This window comes from Podarcis pityusensis (genome assembly GCF_964106645.2).
Source record: "Podarcis pityusensis genome assembly, chromosome: 3".
Classification (NCBI taxonomy): Eukaryota; Metazoa; Chordata; class Lepidosauria; order Squamata; family Lacertidae; genus Podarcis; species Podarcis pityusensis.
Genome location: NC_138026.1, coordinates 101,873,935 through 101,892,114, shown reverse-complemented (window position 1 = coordinate 101,892,114; position 18,180 = coordinate 101,873,935). Strand labels below are relative to the sequence as shown.

Genomic DNA, 18,180 nt, shown 5'->3' with positions numbered 1-18,180 from the left:
CATGGAAGGATGGGAGCCGTTGTCTAGTATCTGGAGGTGTCAGAGTTTAAAGGTAAGAGATGTATTTCTTTGTGACTTATTGAGAACCATTTAGAATAGCACCCCATTCTCTGAAAAAATGCTTCTATATGTAAATCACACAGATCTTACCAGTGACACAACTATCTATGTCATCTAGTCCTGAAGACTTGACTCAACAACTGGCTTCCTTCACCCCCTGCTACAAGAAGAATGTGGCAGGGACATAAATTCAGCATTTTAACCCGTTGTATTTTGCTGCCATCTGGTGGCTTATCCAAATCACTGCACTGCTGAGACCAATTAAGGCAAAAATAATAATCTTTGCAGCATTTTAATAAACACAAACAAGTGTTTGTGGACCATTTTAAGTGTTGCCTTTATTGCAAGAGTTCGATCTGGCATTTAATATGGACCCGTGTGAATGCTCTCTCTTCTGCTTTGACTCCTGCCACCGTGATCAATGATGTCATGTTATTATTGCCAGTCCTGGTTTGATTTCTGCTTGATGAACCGGAGAGATAAGTAGTATAAAACCAAGAAGGTGGTGGAAATACTGACCAAGATGAGGTAAATTGCGTAGTGGGGCTGGAAGTCTATATCCAGTGACTGGAGTACCTGTAAGTCAATCAAATTCCGATTAAATCAATCAGTTTGAATTCCAGTTAAGTAAATTGTAATTGTTTACTCATAAGTGAGTTTCAATCAATTAATTAAATGTCTAAATGTGCATGCGAGTAAAACAGTAGCTCTGAAGATGAAACCATTATTTGTTCTGAGAGGAGTATGTCTGTATTACAGCTCAGTGGTAGAGCATCTGTTTTGCATATAGAAGATCTCAGGTCCAGTCTCCAGATTTGTCCCCGGTCAAAAATCTTGGAGAGCTTCTATGAGGCAGCATAGACAATACTGAGCTAGATGGATCAATGGTCTGAGTTGGTATAAACACCTTTGCTCTTTGGTACTTGTAGAACTCAGCAGGGAGGAGGATGTGGCGAAAAGTAGAATTAGTTACCTTTGCTCTGGCGCCATCCACTGTTGGCCTCCTGCCTTACGCCCTACCAGTCTCAATAGGCCCCAGTAACTACTGAATTAAATGCTGCCCCATCCTGTTTTAAAATTTCTTCCATATACATTCCAGGAAAGAAGCAAACCCATTCTCCTTTTGACATTGCTCTTGTTTCTCTTTGTGTCCACGGTTTGCGGAAGCTATCTATAAAGTTCAGATAAGAGGCTCTTCAGTTACGACTGTCTGTCACTGCAAGAACTGTGACAACTCTCTTGATGAGTGCATGAGCATCATTTGAGAGGTGGTGCAGTGCAATTTCTAAACACTGTTTTCCAGCAAATTCACAGCTGAGGTGTGTAGAAGGGAATTATTGCTTCTTTAACAAAACCACCATCCCTCCAAATTTTCCCCATCATCCCTCGTTTGACAATTGTAGCCACAACAAAACACAAGCAGGCACAGGAGGTTAAAGAAAAATAGCTAGAGGCTCCAAGTTGAAAGTTACCGCCACTCCAGCTGCCAGCCATGACTGAAGAGTCTTGGTTGTGTGAATGGGGCTTGCTAGGAATATATATTGTATTCTTTACACTCAGAAATGGAAAGATGAAGAAGTTCCCACCAAAGAAGAATGGATAACCAAATTGATGGACTATGTTGAATCAGCAAAGTTAACAGCTAAAATAAGAGATCTTAGTGATGATTGTTTTGTTGAAGAATGGAAGCCTTTATCAAATCATTTAAAGAAATATTATAGCTTGAAGAATCAGTAAGGAGGATTTGAACTAGGAGCAACAGAAAGAATCAGACTATTGTGCCATGATTATGTTATAAAAGAGGGAAGACAGGGCACAGCAAGTGGGGGGGCATCATGGAAAATGGGATGGGATAATCTGAAAGAAAAATCTTTTTAAAAATATGTACAGGGGTATTGGAATTTTATTTGGAATATGTGTGTGTGTACATATTTATACACACACATACATACATATATACATATACATATACAGTACTACCTCGGTTTGAGTTCTGAAACGTTCGAAAACCGAAAACTCAACAGCCGAAAGCTAGGCCTTAGGATCTTACACTCAGCAGAAGCAGTGAAACATGTTCGACTTCCGAGGTTTGTTCAAAAACCGAAGCATTTACTTCCAGGTTTACGGCATTTGAAAACCAAAATGTTTGTCAATGGAGACGTTTGAAAACCGAGGTACCACTGTACATATTGTGAATTGAGGGGAGGTGCCATGACCTTCCACCACCCCCCAAAAAAATCCCCTCCTGCAAAACTCCTGTGCAGCTGAATTGACTGTTCTCAGCACCGATCAGATGATGGTCAGTGAGCGTGTGCATCTTCAAAGGGGCACGACCAGAGCCAATCAGCTGGTGGGTGCTGGCAGCACATTTTCAAAAGCGCTATGGGTTGGATGCTGAGAGGGAGAAGAAACGGACCTCGAAGGGGCTTCTTCTCAGCAACCAGAGCCAGCTCCTTTGGGGAAACACTGTCAGTGTCTAGCAGCTGATCGGTGCTGAGAGGCAGTTGCTTTGCAGTCCTCTTGAATGGCCACGGAGTGGAGCTCCTTTAGAACTGCATTCTTGCCACCAAGCTATAATCAGGGGGACTTCTGTTTAGAATTGCAGGGTGTTGCAGAAAGATGAGAGTCCCCTAGTGCTCAGTAAGACTAATTGCCTTTCATTAGGCAATTCTATACTGGCTTATCGACAGAGGCCTCTCGGTGTTTCATAGTTTAAAATCAATAAAACAATCGGCATTAATAATTGTATTAATTGGATAAAATCGGTATTGTTATAATGAGGCTGCTATTGGAACGATATTGGTAAATCAATAAAAATCTGGTCCATGGAGTCACGACTAAATGACTAAACAACAAAATAAAATAAATATAAAAGGTACAAATCCAGAGTACTCTGTGTGTGTCTGTGTACCTAAGTCTGCAACCTGCACAGGGGTTACGTTCCAGGGGTCAGACCTAAAGCCAAAATCGTGTACAGTAAGCCTGCAACTTATGCTCATTTTTCTTATGTGATCGCAACCTTACGTGGGCAATAAATAAATAAATAACCTGGAAAAATGTGAGGGAAATCAAAATACGCAGTGGGGAAAAAAGGTCAGACGGTGGCAGAAGGGTGGGAAACAACAGTTGGCAATCCCATCAGCCATTGCACTCACCCTGGGAGAGTATCTGGGCGCTGTCAGAGAGTTGGAGAGTGAGATAGGGACTGACGAGAGCATGGAGAGCAAGCAAAGTGGTCTGACAGCAAGGGGAAGGTGATCTGAGCAAATGGAGGTGGTCTGAGAATGAGAGGAGCAGTTTGGTTTTTTTAGGGGGCCCTCCTGGCTTTATGTGTTTTTGCTTTGGGGCACAGTTCCCAGAACTGAACCCTTGTGCAAGTAGCAGACTTACCATATAGTCAGAACCCATTGAGTTCAATGGCAGGTGGGATTGCCAAAGTCATTTTTCCTGGAACTGCGTACCCTTTCCACCCCTTTAAATTTATTTTTTTCTTTTTTGCAACATGCATGAAGCTGAATGTGCACAAGGTAAATGCATGTAAGTTGCGGGTTGGGGTGTGTGTGTGTAACACTAACCCAAAATTGTGGTTAACACATGTGCACAATATTTGAATAGCTATATTCATGAGAAATGTTACCTAGAAAGAAGTGACTTACTAGTTTTCCAGGAACTGGATAGCTGATATTGCCAAAAGTCATTGGGTAAGTGCGTCCTCTAAATTGAACTTGCATTACTCCTTCAAAACTCCACCTGACGAAAGATACTTTGGAAATCCAAGTTGGAACTGGAAAAAGAGGGAAGCAAAGGGAGCCTAATTCAACACAGATCGTGGACCCAAAGAAACAAGATCTTTGCCCGAAATTGCACAAGAGCATGGTGCCCAAAATGGCTGCCGTGCTCTCGCAGAAAAAACAGGATGTCCCGTTTTTTCTGTTGCAGTTGATGGGTATGCTAGCATGTGACCCCCAGAAAGTTGTCCAGAAGAGATAAATATTAATTTATTACTTATACCCCATCCATCTTTTGCCCCGGTCACTCTGGGTGGCTGCCAACAGAATATAAAAGATAATGGAACACCAGAAAGCTTCCTGATACAGGCCTGCCTTCAGATATCTACGGAAAATCGTATAAATGCTTAAATGGTTTTCCACCCGTGAAATATGGCATTCCATTGCTTCCTCTGCTTCTGTTAATGTAGCTTTCTGCTTGTCGGCTGCCTGGTGTTTCCAGCTTACCTGTCCACATGTTTTCCAAGCTTATGAAGAAGCCTCCGCTCATCAGAAACATTGTGTACAGAATATTGGCAACGAAGGCCGAGATATGAAATGTTGGCAGCATTGCAGACATCCACATCGCCATGGTCCGAGCGCAGAAAGTGACTAGCATAAGAAGCAGCAGCATAAGGAAGAAACATTCCAGTTCCGGACGGAGGTTTGCTAGCCAGTAGGTAGGAACCCCATAAACTATCATTAGGAAGAACTGTTCTGGAAGTTCTCCTAAAACCTGTTTGAGAAAGGAAACATCACTGACCTTGAGGGGAACCCCCACCAATTTATTCCATATCTGAGGCCAAAAAAAAATTTGTGACATAAATGGGATATTGTTTCTCTAACTTTCTAATGCTGGATTTTGATGGGACAGTGGAAGAGAGGTCCTGGCATTTTACTTTTTTCAGATCAGGAGCATTGCCATCATCTGCCAGGGTAGTGCCAGGATAATGGGTGGATTTTCCATGTGGCAAGTGTATGAAGCTGGTCAAGAGACTTCTGTTGTTTCTTTTTGTTTGGAACAGATTAGCAAAGGAGAAATTAGAGACAGAGGGGGGAAATTAAGCAAGGGCTAGATACTTCTTTTATTTGCTGAGGTTCCTGCTTGCACCTTTAAAGGTAACACACAGGGCTTTTTTCAGCCAGAACTTGCCGGAACACCTCTCAGGTAGGCGCCATTGCCATTATAAGAGAACAAGGGAGGTGTTCATGGTGAGTTCTGGCACCTCTTTTTCTAGAAAAATAGCACTGGTAACACATATATTGCAAGACTGTTTAAAAGCTGCATTTCAGCTGGCTAAAGATCATTTGTTAAAGCTCAAGGTGTTTTACAATGTGAATTGATTCTATATGCACCTTTTTCTGTGACTGTCACCTGATCCTAATTAATTGAGTATTATCCTACATACTGCTGCTCTTTCAAGCGGTGAGGGCAGGAGGGGGTTGCATTTATGTATTTAGTTATATGGATCAGCACAGCTGCTTGCATTTTGGGACTCTTCTTTGGGACACTAACAAAACATTAACAAAACAAAACAAAACAGAACAGAACACTGTCCTTACAGCACAACATCAACCCATTACTGGCTTTCATTCTACAATTAATCATCATCTTTCCTAGAGTTAATAGTTCAGTGCTTCTCAAATGGTGGTCCATGGCTCCCTATGTCCCAGAAGCATTTCCAAGAGATCAGAGGGGATTGGAAGCCATCTTGCTACAACGGAAGCCAATTACCTTGGCGGAGAAATATGGGCTAACAGGATACAGCCCATCCTCAAAATCCTGATACAGTACAGCTTTTTCAGAATGGCCTATAGCAGAAAGCAGAAATAAACCATTGTGTTTCTTGTTAGAATGGCAGGCTGCCATTTTTATTTATTTATTAACATTGCTATTGCTTTCTGAATTTTTAAAACCTCTTAAAAACTTCTTTTTCAAACGTCTTTTTTTAAAAAAATTAAAACCTTAAAAAAAAAACCTTCTAAAACTCTTAACGCTGTAAAACTTACATTTTGTTACAGTTTCAACAACCACAAGATAAGGGATCAGAGCTCCTAGCATAAACAGAAGTGCCGATACATCCGGAATAGACAGATTTTTCTCATGACCATAATATAGGAATCCCATTAACAATGACATTAAAAGAGCCTCAAATCCACGGATCAGCAATGCTGAGAGATCTCGGAAATCATTGGAGATCTGGCGGCTACAAAAAGAAATAACATTATCAACTCTGAGCCTAAATTATCTCCTTACTTCAGGATGGAGAACGTATCTATGGCTACCACAATGAATGATGCCCACCTTAGATGCCTTGGGGAGGCCTCTGCTGTCTGACAGCATGGTTAATAGGTTAAGTTTGTGCTTTTGGACCTAATTAGATTCTACCTGTATTTCTAGCTGCTGCAACGAACCAGATCCCTATGATCTTGGCCCTAGGACACAAAGTGAGGACCATTCATCCATATCCATAACTAACAATGCCATCAATCTTAGAGGAAGTGTACATTAACCATGTTAGATAGTCATGTCTGATACAGATGTAGTCCAGGAATTAAATAGGCATACCAACTAGAAAGGGCCTTCTCTGCAGTGGCTCCCTGTCTATGGAATGCTCTCCCCAGGGAAGTTCGCCTGGTGCCTTCATTATACACCTTTAGGCGCCAGGCAAAAGTGTTCCTTTTTAACCAGCCTTTGGTTGATCTTATTGACATCCAACACCCTTTTAGAATGTGGCTTTTTTGGAGGTTATTGGGTTATTGCTTTTGGTTTGATTTTATATGTTGTGGTCTTGTTGTGAACTGCCCTGAGACCTCCGGGTATAGGGCAGTGTATAAATTGAATTAATAATGATAATAATAATAATAATCCAGTCTGATATTTGCAATCTTACCAGGGCTTGAAACAACATTACCTTAGCAAAACAGTGAACTGCTGTAACCATCCAGGCAACTGATCGGCCGAATGAGAGTTCACAGTAATTTTCTCCTCCAAAATGAACGTAGTAGAGCTGTCAAAAATGGACAGAAACGGGAGATGGGTTTATTCTGAAACCAATTTCTTTATATACTGCCTTGTTATACTGCCATCAAAGCTCTTTACGGCTCTTGTTTTTACCTCTGTGCAGAAACAGTGACCATGTTGTCTCTTGGTTTGCTTTTCCATAAGCAGTCATCCACGTTTTTAATGTTTTCATGAAACATGGCAGCAAGTGAGCGAGCCCTTTGCTTGCTTTCCATCTCCTTTTCTTCACTCTGCCTCTCGATGCTAATCAAATCAACTGTAAGACAGGATCCTGAGTAAGATCATATAACCCACACATGCTGTTCGGCATTTTCAGCTTCGTATCTGAATTTATGTTTATCTTTTCAGAGGTAATTGAATCCTATCTTCCAATTCTGTTTAAATTCCCTGCCTGTCAATTTAGGATTGCACTTCACGCGTCTAATGAAGTGCCCACAGATAACGGCATCCCTGATAGGTGACCATCCAGAAACACTAAGATCCTGCTGGATCAAGCCAGTGGTCCATCAAATCCTGTTCTCACAGTTGCCACCCAGATGTATATGGGAAGCCTGCAAATGGGACCTGAGCTCAAGAGCTTTCTCTGCTCCTGTGATTTCCAACACCTGGTATTCGGAAGCTTACTCCCTTCTGCTGTGGAGACTGATGCAAATAATTTATCCAGCTTCTCTACAATCTCCTTGTCCTCCTTTAGCATACATTAGATTGCCTTGTCATCCAAGGGTCTAACAGCCTCCCCAGCTGCTCTCCTACTACTAATAATGTATTTAAAAAACTTATTGTTTGTCTTTTAGTAAACTCTGACAAAGGAGAGGCTGCCAGCTTCTCTTGCAGTCTGTTCCACCCTTGAAGAGGCCATCATGAAATTTTTGGTAATGTTTAACCCAGTGGTAGCCAATGTAGTTCATTAGCAGATGCTATAGACTACAGCACCCATCAGCCTCAGCCAATATATGACAAGTAGGGATGATGGGGATTGTAATCCACAACTTCTTCAAGGCACTATGTGGTCTACTAGTAGTTTACTCTAATCCTTCTTTAACATGTGGTGTTTGTTTTCTCTATAACTAAACAAGCAGATTATTGGGGCTAGAGCACCACTGTTAACCCTTCTCTAAAACAGGCATAAGCAAACTCCAGCCCTCCAGATGTTTGGGAATACAATTCCCACCATCCCTGACAACTGGTCCTGTTAGCTAGGAATGATGGTAATTGTAGTCCCAAACATCTGGAGGGCTGGAGTTTGCCTAGGCCTGCTCTAAGAGAGTGGTTGCTGCATTGCATAACTGCATCCCTTTCAACCAACTTGTCCTTCTGTCTCTATCTGTCTCTGTCTTCCAAACTGGTCTGGTGTCAAACTTCAGGGGGTCCTTTGTATGATGCCAGCTATGAGCCTCCACCTTCCCAGCCCCACCCCCCAACCAGGGCAGGCCAAATCCTGCTTGTGGTGGCACAGGGGAACTATAAGTCTATAGGTCTACCTGGATTATAGATATTGGAAAACAAGTTGTAGAGGTGGGTTTTGTTTGTGGGGGAGGGTAACTTAAAATGGCAGATGAACACAGTAGATGAGAACTTAGCTTGGCTCCCATTCAAATGGTACAGCCGGCTGCCACTGAAAAGCATCTTGCTTTGGGACAGTGATGGGCCTTTCTAAACGTCTGGGCTCCTTGGCCAGTACCCGATCTGGCCTATTGCTGGCACTAGGGCTTCCCCCAAATCAAACCTTGGTGTTGTTTTTCTGCCTTTCCCATTGCCACTTCCAAAGGTAGAGGGGAGAGTTTTCTAGTCATTAGCTCGTAATCAGACAACATAATCTGATCATCACTGGCTATCTGCAAACCTTCAGTTTAAACAAATCATAACTCTCCCAGAAGCACTTATTATACCAACCGTAGAAATCTGCAGGATTGCTGTATGTTGGACAAGGATATCCCATTTGTGTGAAGTATTGGACCATGTCTTGGGCGGCACCAGAGTAGACTGTGAGTCCAGATGTCATCAAGAGAACCAAATCAAAAAGCTGGAAGATATCCGATCTTGGCTGGTGAACTGACAGAAGAACTAATCTATTTCCTCTTGCTAGCCTAGACAGCAGTATTACTAGGTTGTGGGCAGTAAAGCTGTCCAGCCCAGCTGTGGGATCACTGAGTATCAAGATTCCTGCCAAAGAGGAAGGAAAGTTAATTGCAGTGAATTCTGTATGTATCTGATTAGGTTGGTAGCTTTCACCTTCATCCTAAATATGTTCTTACATAGCTTGGTGGCCTATTTCAGCAGTTTATCCTGGCAGATTATCTTTCAGAGACAAATTAATGAGGAATGAATTAATGTGTTAATGAGGAAAAACAGAAGTTTTGTCAACTGTTTGCCCTCCTGAGGTTGCTGGACGACAATTCCCATCATCCCTGATCATTGGTCATCCTGGCTGGAGCTGATGGGAGCCAATGGGAGTTGTAGTCCAACAACATCTGGAAAGCAAAAGATTATTATACAACACACACAATATTTAGGCATTCATAGGGATGCAGGCGGCACTGTGGTCTAAACCACAGAGCCTAGGCCTTGCCAATCAGAAGGTCAGCAGTTCGAATCTCCGTGACGGGGTGAACTCCCGTTGCTCGGTCCCTGCTCCTGCCAACCTAGCAGTTCGAAAGCATGTCAAAGTGCAAGTATATAAATAAGGAATCACTCCAGCGGGAAAGTAAACGGCGTTTCCATGCACTGCTCTGGTGTCGGTGTTCTGTTGTGCCAGAAGCGGTTTAGTCATGCTGGCCACATGACCCAGAAGCTGTACACCGGCTCCCTCAGTCAGTAAAGCGAGATGAGCGCTGCAATCCCAGAGTCGTCCGCAACTGGACCTAACGGTCAGGGATCCATTTATCCTTTAGAACCATAGAATAGTAGAGTTGGAAGGGATCCTATGTAGTCCAACGCCCTGCAATGCAAGAATCTTTTGCCCAACGTGGGTCTCAAACCCACAACCCTGAGATCAAGAGTCTCATGCTCTACCGACATGAGATTACAGCCCAGAGAGGGGGCAGAATGGGGGCCCTGCTTGCTGTCATCACATCCTCACTTGCCCCACCCCTCTTGTGTTGGGACAAAGGTTTGAAGAGGGAAGCTTGCTCTCTTCTGCGCAAACATAATTTAAACCTAAGAAAATGGTCATGTCTGTAAAGCATCTTTTTCTTGTGGTGCTATGCACCCTGATCCCACATTCAGCCAGGGCATCGGCGCATACCTCCTAGGCCAACTGGCGGAGGAGTGCGGGGGGAGCGCACTGCCCCCAGCAGTGAGATCCTAATGGGGTGCCATTGCTGCCGTCCCCGCAGGCAGCGTGCCACATCCCTGGAACGTGCACCAGCCCCACCCCCACCTGCTCTCTGCCCCCCAGTGCTGGAGCATGAAGCTCCACCACTGCCTAGACCCTCACCCCACTGGAAATTAAACACATACACTCATTTCAGTTGCCTGGATAAAACACAGGTATTTCTGGCCACCAACAACTTTGTGATGTGCCCATCTGAAAATCAAGGACCATTTGTAGAGCTACTCATATTTCCCTTGCCCCTGCAGGTATCTGAAAATGCAGAGTAACAAAGACATGGTAAAATGTACTTCACCATGTGGCCAGATGCTACAGACAACCAGTTCCTTATGTGAGTAATACACTTGAAAGTTAAAAGAGAACATTGTGGGGCAGGTAGCCACCCATATTCACCCATGGCTATGTCAGCACCCTCCTTTATTCAGCACCCAAACCACAGCCCTGGGAAGGAAGCACAGCAGAGATGCTTTTGGATGTTCTTACCAGGATTCCATAACAGTTGGACCCCAATGCTCACTCGTCTTCTCTCCCCGCCAGAAACACCACGGATGTATTCGTTCCCTACAATTGTGTTCGCACATTGCCGCAATCTCAGTTCTGCTATAACGTCTTCTACCTGAAGAATTAATGAGAGGACAGTGTTCATAGCAGTACTGTGGAATGCCATTTGCAAATAAACATCATAGAACAGGCACCCTCAAACTTGGCCCTCCAGATGTTTTGGGACTACAACTCCCACCATCCCTAGCTAACAGGGTCAGGGACGATGGGAATTGTAGTCCCAAAACATCTGGAGGGCCGAGTTTGGGGATGCCTGTTATAGAAGGATCTTGGCTATGGAAAGGGCATTGCTGTACATAGTGCTATTTTTCTAGGAAAAGTGGTGCTGGAACTCACTATGAATGCCTCCCTGTTCTTTTATAATGGTAACAGTGCCCACCTGAGAGGTGCTGGAACTGAGTTCCAGCTGAAAAAAAGCCCTGGCTGTAGAATACAATGCTATACTCAGGAGTGGCTTGCCAAGGAAGGGTACGGTGGTTGACACAGTGCAAATGCACCGTGATAACTAAATACAGTATTCCTACCAGTGTGTTTGCACTGCGCTGACCTTTCCACTGCCTTGCCTCTCCCTCCCAGTAAGCAAGAACGACCCACCTCCTGGGAAGCTAGCGTAGTAGCTAGCTACCACCTAGTGAGCTGCTTCTGGCTTATATAAAGTTCTGTGCAGAAACACCGCTTTAATTTTGGAAAGATGCCTCCTGAATATTATCTCCATCATGTCCTGCTTACAGAGTTCTCAGAAGGATCTGCTTGACCACTCTGGGAAACAGGAAGCTGAACTAGACGGGCCTTTAGTCCAGCAGGGCTTTCCTTCTGCTTGTAATTTGGGGCTGTATTGGACTGATTAGTTGCACTAGCACAAGGGTGCAATGGGATTTCCTCCCTGCTCTCCTGTATGTGTCCTGCAGAGTCCCCAAATCTTCTGGGGAAGGTTGGAGGGAACTTCAGAACAGATTGGGGGGCACAGAAGAAGAATGCTATGTTGCACGAGGAGAAATCCTTGCACTAACAGAGAGTTCACCTTGGCACTACGTTGTATTTTGCCCTTTGTTTCCAGGTAATTGAGAAGCAATGACTCTGCGGCGCTGAAGGACTGTAGTGTGGAAGCAACCTTGGAGTTTTTGCCTCAGGCACCAACATTGCTAGGGCCGATCCTGCCCTCTACCCCACACAGTCAGTAGCCATTTGCATTTTAAAGAATCGACTTTTCTATCAAGGCATTTCTTTCCCCATCTATGCCTCTCCAGAGTTAGACAAGCACTTGGCATGACAATGTGCCAATTCATATTTTTCCATCAAAGAGCACAAAACAAAGTAAAATTGCAAGCCATCCACAAAGAGGAGATATTAGGTAAAACATGCTCTATCACTGATTGAATAAAAGAAGATGAATAATCACATTCAGATTAGCTTTTCTTTATCCAAACAACTCATACAGCCACTTAGCTAATGTTATTAAATACATTCTTGACAACTTAATTTTCATTCTAATTACCCTTTTTTCTCTTTGTGAATCTGAAAACATCTTGGGGAGACGCAATTTTGCAATGAACAATAGTGTTTCTCTGACTGTCAGGTTGGGTAGCAGTCTGTCGTCTCGCCGTACGTGGGCAATGCATTTCTTTGCCAGCTGGCGAGTGCAGGGTTTTCCATTTATCAAGATTTCACCTGACGTAATTTTGCCTCCGTGGTCCCTGCAGGTAATCACGTCAAACAAAGACGTCTTTCCGCAAGCTGCAAATATAACAGGTCCAGATGTTAAGTAGCTACAGGAGAACAGTTGCTTTAGGTTCTTCACCCCAAAGCATATATGAATCTAGGGGACTTACTAGATGTAACCAGCCAGCCATGTGGATTTCATCCACATTTTCTGATCTGTTAAAATCTAAATTATTTGTACAGAAGGTAGTTAGACTGGCAGCAGCTCAATCTTACTTTGACAGTGGTAATGGGAAGTGTTCTCCACTGAACTTGAAGACCCCAGGCTAGCTTAAAGGGCTGTCTGTCCTCCATCTGAGGTAGCTGCCTCACTCTGCTCGATAGTAGGGACACCCTTGTTTTATTGTCTTTGAAAATATAGCAAACAAATGCTGAGACTGAGCAGATTAAAAAGGGATTTAATTCTTACCAGAGCTCTCTATGAGAGCCAGCATCCGCCCACTTTTGACTTTAAAACTCATATTTTGTATAGCTGCCACATGGGAATGGGACTCTAGGCCGCACTTCCAAGGAATTTTCAGCTCCGCTAGTTTCTCATACCAGGGAATCTGTGAGGCCATATTAACCTATGAAAGATGAATGGTGTTTTTGTTAAGTAGAAATGCCTGACGTTTGATGATGATTTGTCAATTGCTCTAGAAGGCTTTATCAGCTGAAAAGTAGAGTAATAATGCTTCAGATAAAATAAGGGGGCATTCACTGTAATTTCTAACAAGTCTAGAGCTGTGGAGGTCTATTGGACAGTATTTTAATCCACCAATATCTAAATTCAAATCCCAACTCAGTGCTTTTCCAGGTGAAATTTCAGGTGTAATGTTCAGGACTGCAACCACAGAAATATCCATCATGCTAAATGCTTAACCTTAATTTTATTAAAAAGCAAGGATGGACTCTTATCTAGCTGTAAGTTCTATTGAATGCAATAAGACTTACTTCCGATACAATTGTTACTAAGAAATAAAGTTGCTTCTACCTTCCAACATGTTTGCAAGAGCACTGGCAGATATTAATCCCCGCCTTTTGAAAAACACAATCCATTCATTTAGTAGTGTAATGTGTTTCAGCTTAGGCTAAAAGGGTTTTTTAAGGTCCTTTCCACTCCTGTAGTTTTATGGTCTCAAGATTGGATTCTGCAGAAACAGAGACTGCTAAAATCATCAGGCCAGTTTCTTTCTCCAGTAAGCTGCCTAGACAGATCTGTTAAGTATCTGCTTTGTAATGTAATGAGTAATGAACATAACCAATACCAATATGTTAAAAGATATATAATCAACACCAATTTGTTAAAAGACATAGGAGAAATGCATTCAAGCACATTTAAAAGTCTTTAGGTTGTGTTGAACTAAATTCTACTCTTAGCAGATCCATTGAAGTTAACGGACCTATGTTTTAACATTACTAGAGCTACTGTAAGCCTGAATATCTTTGACTGCAAATTTACTGATGAATAAGTTCTGTTTAATTTAATTCAATGGAGATTACTTCTGAGTAGACACATATTGACTGTTTAATAATAATAATAATAATAATAATAATAATAATAATAATAATTTATTTATACCCTGCCCATCTGGCTGGGCTTCCCCAGCCACTCTGGGCGGCTTCCCAAAAAATATTAAAATACTATAATACATCAAACATTAAAAGCTTCCCTAAACAGGGCTGCCTTCAGATGTCTTCTGAAAGTCTGGTAGTTGTTGTTCTCTTTGACAACTTTGTTAAGAGGTCTAAGAGAAATACACTGAGTACATATCACGGACCACGCTTGGTTATGAAGAAATCTGGCAATTTCAGTTTCTTTCCATTTCTTATTTTTCCAGTCTTAAATTTGGTTTGCCCTATTCCTGCATACATTTAAAAAATGTAAATTATAAAAGCCTTCATGAAAATTTGTATGAATTTTCATGCACATTTCTCCACAAAAACATAGTGTTATGGGATTTTTGTAAGCAGTTTCCCTGTAATAAATATACTCCTAGATGCATTCAATTTTGAATGTGTTCGCTTCTACTAAATTATGCATTATTATTTTGTAACATATTCTTTGGCTGGAGAACCGCATTACAAAATTCAGAGAAATGTGTATTTCGAAGGAGATCCATAGTTTGGTCTGCATATTTCTTTGGGAAGTGCAGGCTTGGTAAAGGCAAAAGTAAAGGGACCCCTGACTGACTCTGGGGTTGCGGTGCTCATCTCGCTTTATTGGCCAAGGGAGCTGGTGTACAGCCGCTTCTGGCGAATCAGAGAAGCGCACGGAAACGCCGTTTACCTTCCCGCCGGAGCGGTACCTATTTATCTACTTGCACTTTGACATGCTTTCGAACTGCTAGGCTGGCAGGAGCAGGGACCGAGCAACGGGAGCTCACCCCGTCATAGGGATTCGACCGCTGACATTCTGATTGGCAAGTTCTAGGCTCTGTGGTTTAACCCACAGTGCCACCCATGTCCCATGCAGGCCTGGTAGTTTTGCATTAAAATTAAAACCCTACCCTTGACATTTTAATCTCCCATTAACCCAGCATTCCCTTCCTATCAAAGTAGAACCATTTATACCCTGAAATAGGGATGGGGGGGGAATCATAGAATCATAGAGTTGGAAGAGACCACAAGGGTCATCGAGTCCAACCCCCTGCCAAGCAGGAAACACCATCAGAGCACTCCTGACATATGGTTGTCAAGCCTCTGCTTAAAGACCTCCAAAGAAGGAGACTCCACCACACTCCTTGGCAGCAAATTCCACTGTCAAACAGCTCTTACTGTCAGGAAGTTCTTCCTAATGTTTAGGTGGAATCTTCTTTCTTGTAGTTGGATCCATTGCTCCGTGTCCGCTTCTCTGGAGCAGCAGAAAACAACCTTTCTCCCTCCTCTGTGTGACATCCTTTTATATATTTGAACATGGCTATCATATCACCCCTTAACCTCCTCTTCTCCAGGCTAAACATGCCCAGCTCCCTTAGCCGTTCCTCATAAGGCATCGTTTCCAGGCCTTTGACCATTTTGGTTGCCCTCCTCTGGACACGTTCCAGTTTGTCAGTGTCCTTCTTGAACTGTGGTGCCCAGAACTGGACACAGTACTCCAGGTGAGGTCGGACCAGAGCAGAATACAGTGGCACTATTACTTCCCTTGATCTAGATGCTATACTCCTATTGATGCAGCCCAGAATTGCATTGGCTTTTTTAGCTGCCGCGTCACACTGTTCGCTCATGTCAAGTTTGTGGTCAACCAAGACTCCTAGATCCTTTTCACATGTACTGCTCTCAAGCCAGGTGTCCCCCATCTTGTATTTGTGCCTCTCATTTTTTTTGCCCAAGTGCAATACTGAAAATCATTTCAGTCCACATTTAAAGGTGAAGTCATCAAATCCACACTTTTTGAAACAATACGAGAACTGAAAAACAGCTATCCTTCAAAATTCACACTTAACTGAATTGTGTGTTTTAGTTCTCCAACAGTATTTACCAAATGCATAAATTAGGGGGAAAGTGTGCATAAAAATGAAATATATTAATGAAGATTACATTAACAAATGCATTATATTAGGGAAATTGCCTGCAAAAATGTGTGCATTTGTCAAAACTGTGTACAAAAAAAGGTGTTTATAGTGGGAATTCAAACCAAAATGCTAATGAACTTTCATTAGGATTTTAAAAAATCGTAAATTGCTTTTTTAAAATTTCGGCTCGAATATTTTAAGCAGATGATTACCAAGCATTCTACCTTACTCTATGAATTTAAATAAATTCCCCACTTTACCTGGTAGTTGAGGTCTCTGACCTCTAGAACATTTGATTTGCCACTGTATGTGAAATAGAGGCTGTTATCATCTTCCGAGCAAAAAATTCTGTCTTGAAATCTCTTATTTACCTGTATAGAAATCATAACCAAGATGTTATTTGCATAAAGCTGCCAATTATTTTAAAAACAAAGAAGGGAAGGACAGTAAGTGTACATTCGTCAGCTAAAGCCGTGTCTTGTGTAACAAACCAAGATGTTATAGCAGCTACATCAGTGTTTGGGGATTTTGATCCATTGGGGGATATGATCCACAAATTAATGGTTGTCTCTGGCTCTTTAATATGTACCCATGGTGTGTTCAAGGATACATTTGCTTTCCACTCTTTACAATAAATTCGCAATGTGCCTTAAGAAGCTGCACAGCTATGGTTGTACCATTGAAATCATGAATGGCATAGCATGAAACTGGCAATCCCAGTTGAGATATTTTCTAGTCTGTTCGTGTATTGGAATTGCTCTTTACTGTTATATTGCTGGTTGTTTGCTGTGTTTGGCTCCTTTGGAAGGAACTGTAGGATAGAAATATAATAAACAAATTAAAAGAATAACATATCCTACAGGTCATTCACCACTGTTCTATTCACTAATTCAATTTTTAATCTTTCAATTCAAGTATGACGTTTTTACGACATTGTATTTCTGAATTTTATTCCATTTATGAGTCAGATTTTTGTTTTAAAAGCTAAAACCACTTCTACTCTCCCACCCCTCCAAGTTCAGGTAGGCAGCCGTGTTGGTCTGACGCAGTCGAAATAAATAAAAAAATCAACAAATTGTCCGGTAGCACATTAGAGACCAACTAAGTTTGTTCTGGGTATAAGCTTTTGTGTGCATGCACACTTCTTCCCCTCCAAGTGCCAGCCTTAAATTTCACTCACTTTCTCGGTCTCCTCTTCCCCCAGGGCAGGTTCCCGTTGAAAGTTTTCCATCCTTTCGTTCTCCACAGCAGTAACTTTTGCTCACCTCCTTTCCAACCGATTGTGTGTTTTCTCCTCTCACTCCAACATCTCCTGCTCACTCCAAGAAGGTAACCCAGAGTAACCTAAAACACCTGGACCACACCCACTTCTGAAATACTGTGCTTACTACTGTGCTATAGTAAGGGTAAAGGTCCATCAGATAATAATTATGGTTTGCCTATCACCTGCTACAGAAACATATTTTTTTATTATACATTGAAAAACTACAGAGGTTTCTCCTTTCGGCTAAGCACCTGTTGGGAACCAGGGATCGGATGACCTGCAAAGGAAGGCCCCACCCTTTATGTTCCTAATTTGTGATTTAAAAACATGAATGGAGGCATCTATTGCAGCAATCCTGAAATTCATAAATTTGGCAGCTTGCAAGGTACATTATGTTCCCAATAAAAGTGTTACTTTACCTCCTTGGCAAAGCTCCCAGGAGCTGGTGGGGGAGAGACTGCGCCTGTGCAATTGTTGTTGAATTATATGGCACCAGTTGGAAAATGCCAGGACACTCAGGTTTCGTGAGCCAGTGTGGTGTAGTGGTTAGGAGCGGTGGACTCGTAATCTGGTGAACCGGGTTCGCTTCCCTGCTCCTCCACATGCAGCTGCTGGGTGACCTTGGGCTAATCACACTTCTCTGAAGTCTCTCAGCCCCACTCACCTCACAGAGTGTTTGTTGTGGGGCAGGAAGGGAAAGGAGAATGTTAGCCGCTTTAAGACTCCTTAGGGTACTGATAAAGCAGGATATCAAATCCAAACTCTTCTTCTCTTCTTCTTGCATGATGGATGGCGAGGGAGCAGATGCAGTGACCTGCAACACCTGTGCCATGTTTGTCCTCCTGTCTGAGAACGTGCAAAACTTCACCTACAACAAATGCAAACTGCTTGCCTTGCTGGAAGAGAAGGTACGGCAATGTGAGGCCTCTCTACCACTTTGTGGCAACATGAGGAAATTC

General features: G+C 42.6%; 1 protein-coding gene across 1 annotated transcript in view; it reads right to left on the bottom strand.

Annotated features, from left to right (window-relative positions):
- Nucleotides 1-336: 336 nt before the first annotated feature.
- The window catches only part of LOC308472945 (ATP-binding cassette sub-family G member 8-like), a 64,122-nt gene continuing 46,278 nt past the window's right edge, over nt 337-18,180 (bottom strand). The window contains exons 13-24 of the mRNA XM_080998241.1: nt 16,218-16,328; nt 12,873-13,029; nt 12,240-12,478; nt 10,667-10,799; nt 8,746-9,015; nt 6,946-7,108; nt 6,743-6,838; nt 5,838-6,034; nt 5,563-5,639; nt 4,296-4,563; nt 3,717-3,844; nt 337-636 (exon numbers count right to left, since the gene is read on the bottom strand). Of these exons, the coding sequence (XP_080854367.1) occupies nt 496-636; nt 3,717-3,844; nt 4,296-4,563; nt 5,563-5,639; nt 5,838-6,034; nt 6,743-6,838; nt 6,946-7,108; nt 8,746-9,015; nt 10,667-10,799; nt 12,240-12,478; nt 12,873-13,029; nt 16,218-16,328 (1,980 nt within the window). The 3' untranslated portion in view covers nt 337-495. The remainder of the gene's footprint in view (nt 637-3,716; nt 3,845-4,295; nt 4,564-5,562; nt 5,640-5,837; nt 6,035-6,742; nt 6,839-6,945; nt 7,109-8,745; nt 9,016-10,666; nt 10,800-12,239; nt 12,479-12,872; nt 13,030-16,217; nt 16,329-18,180) is intronic.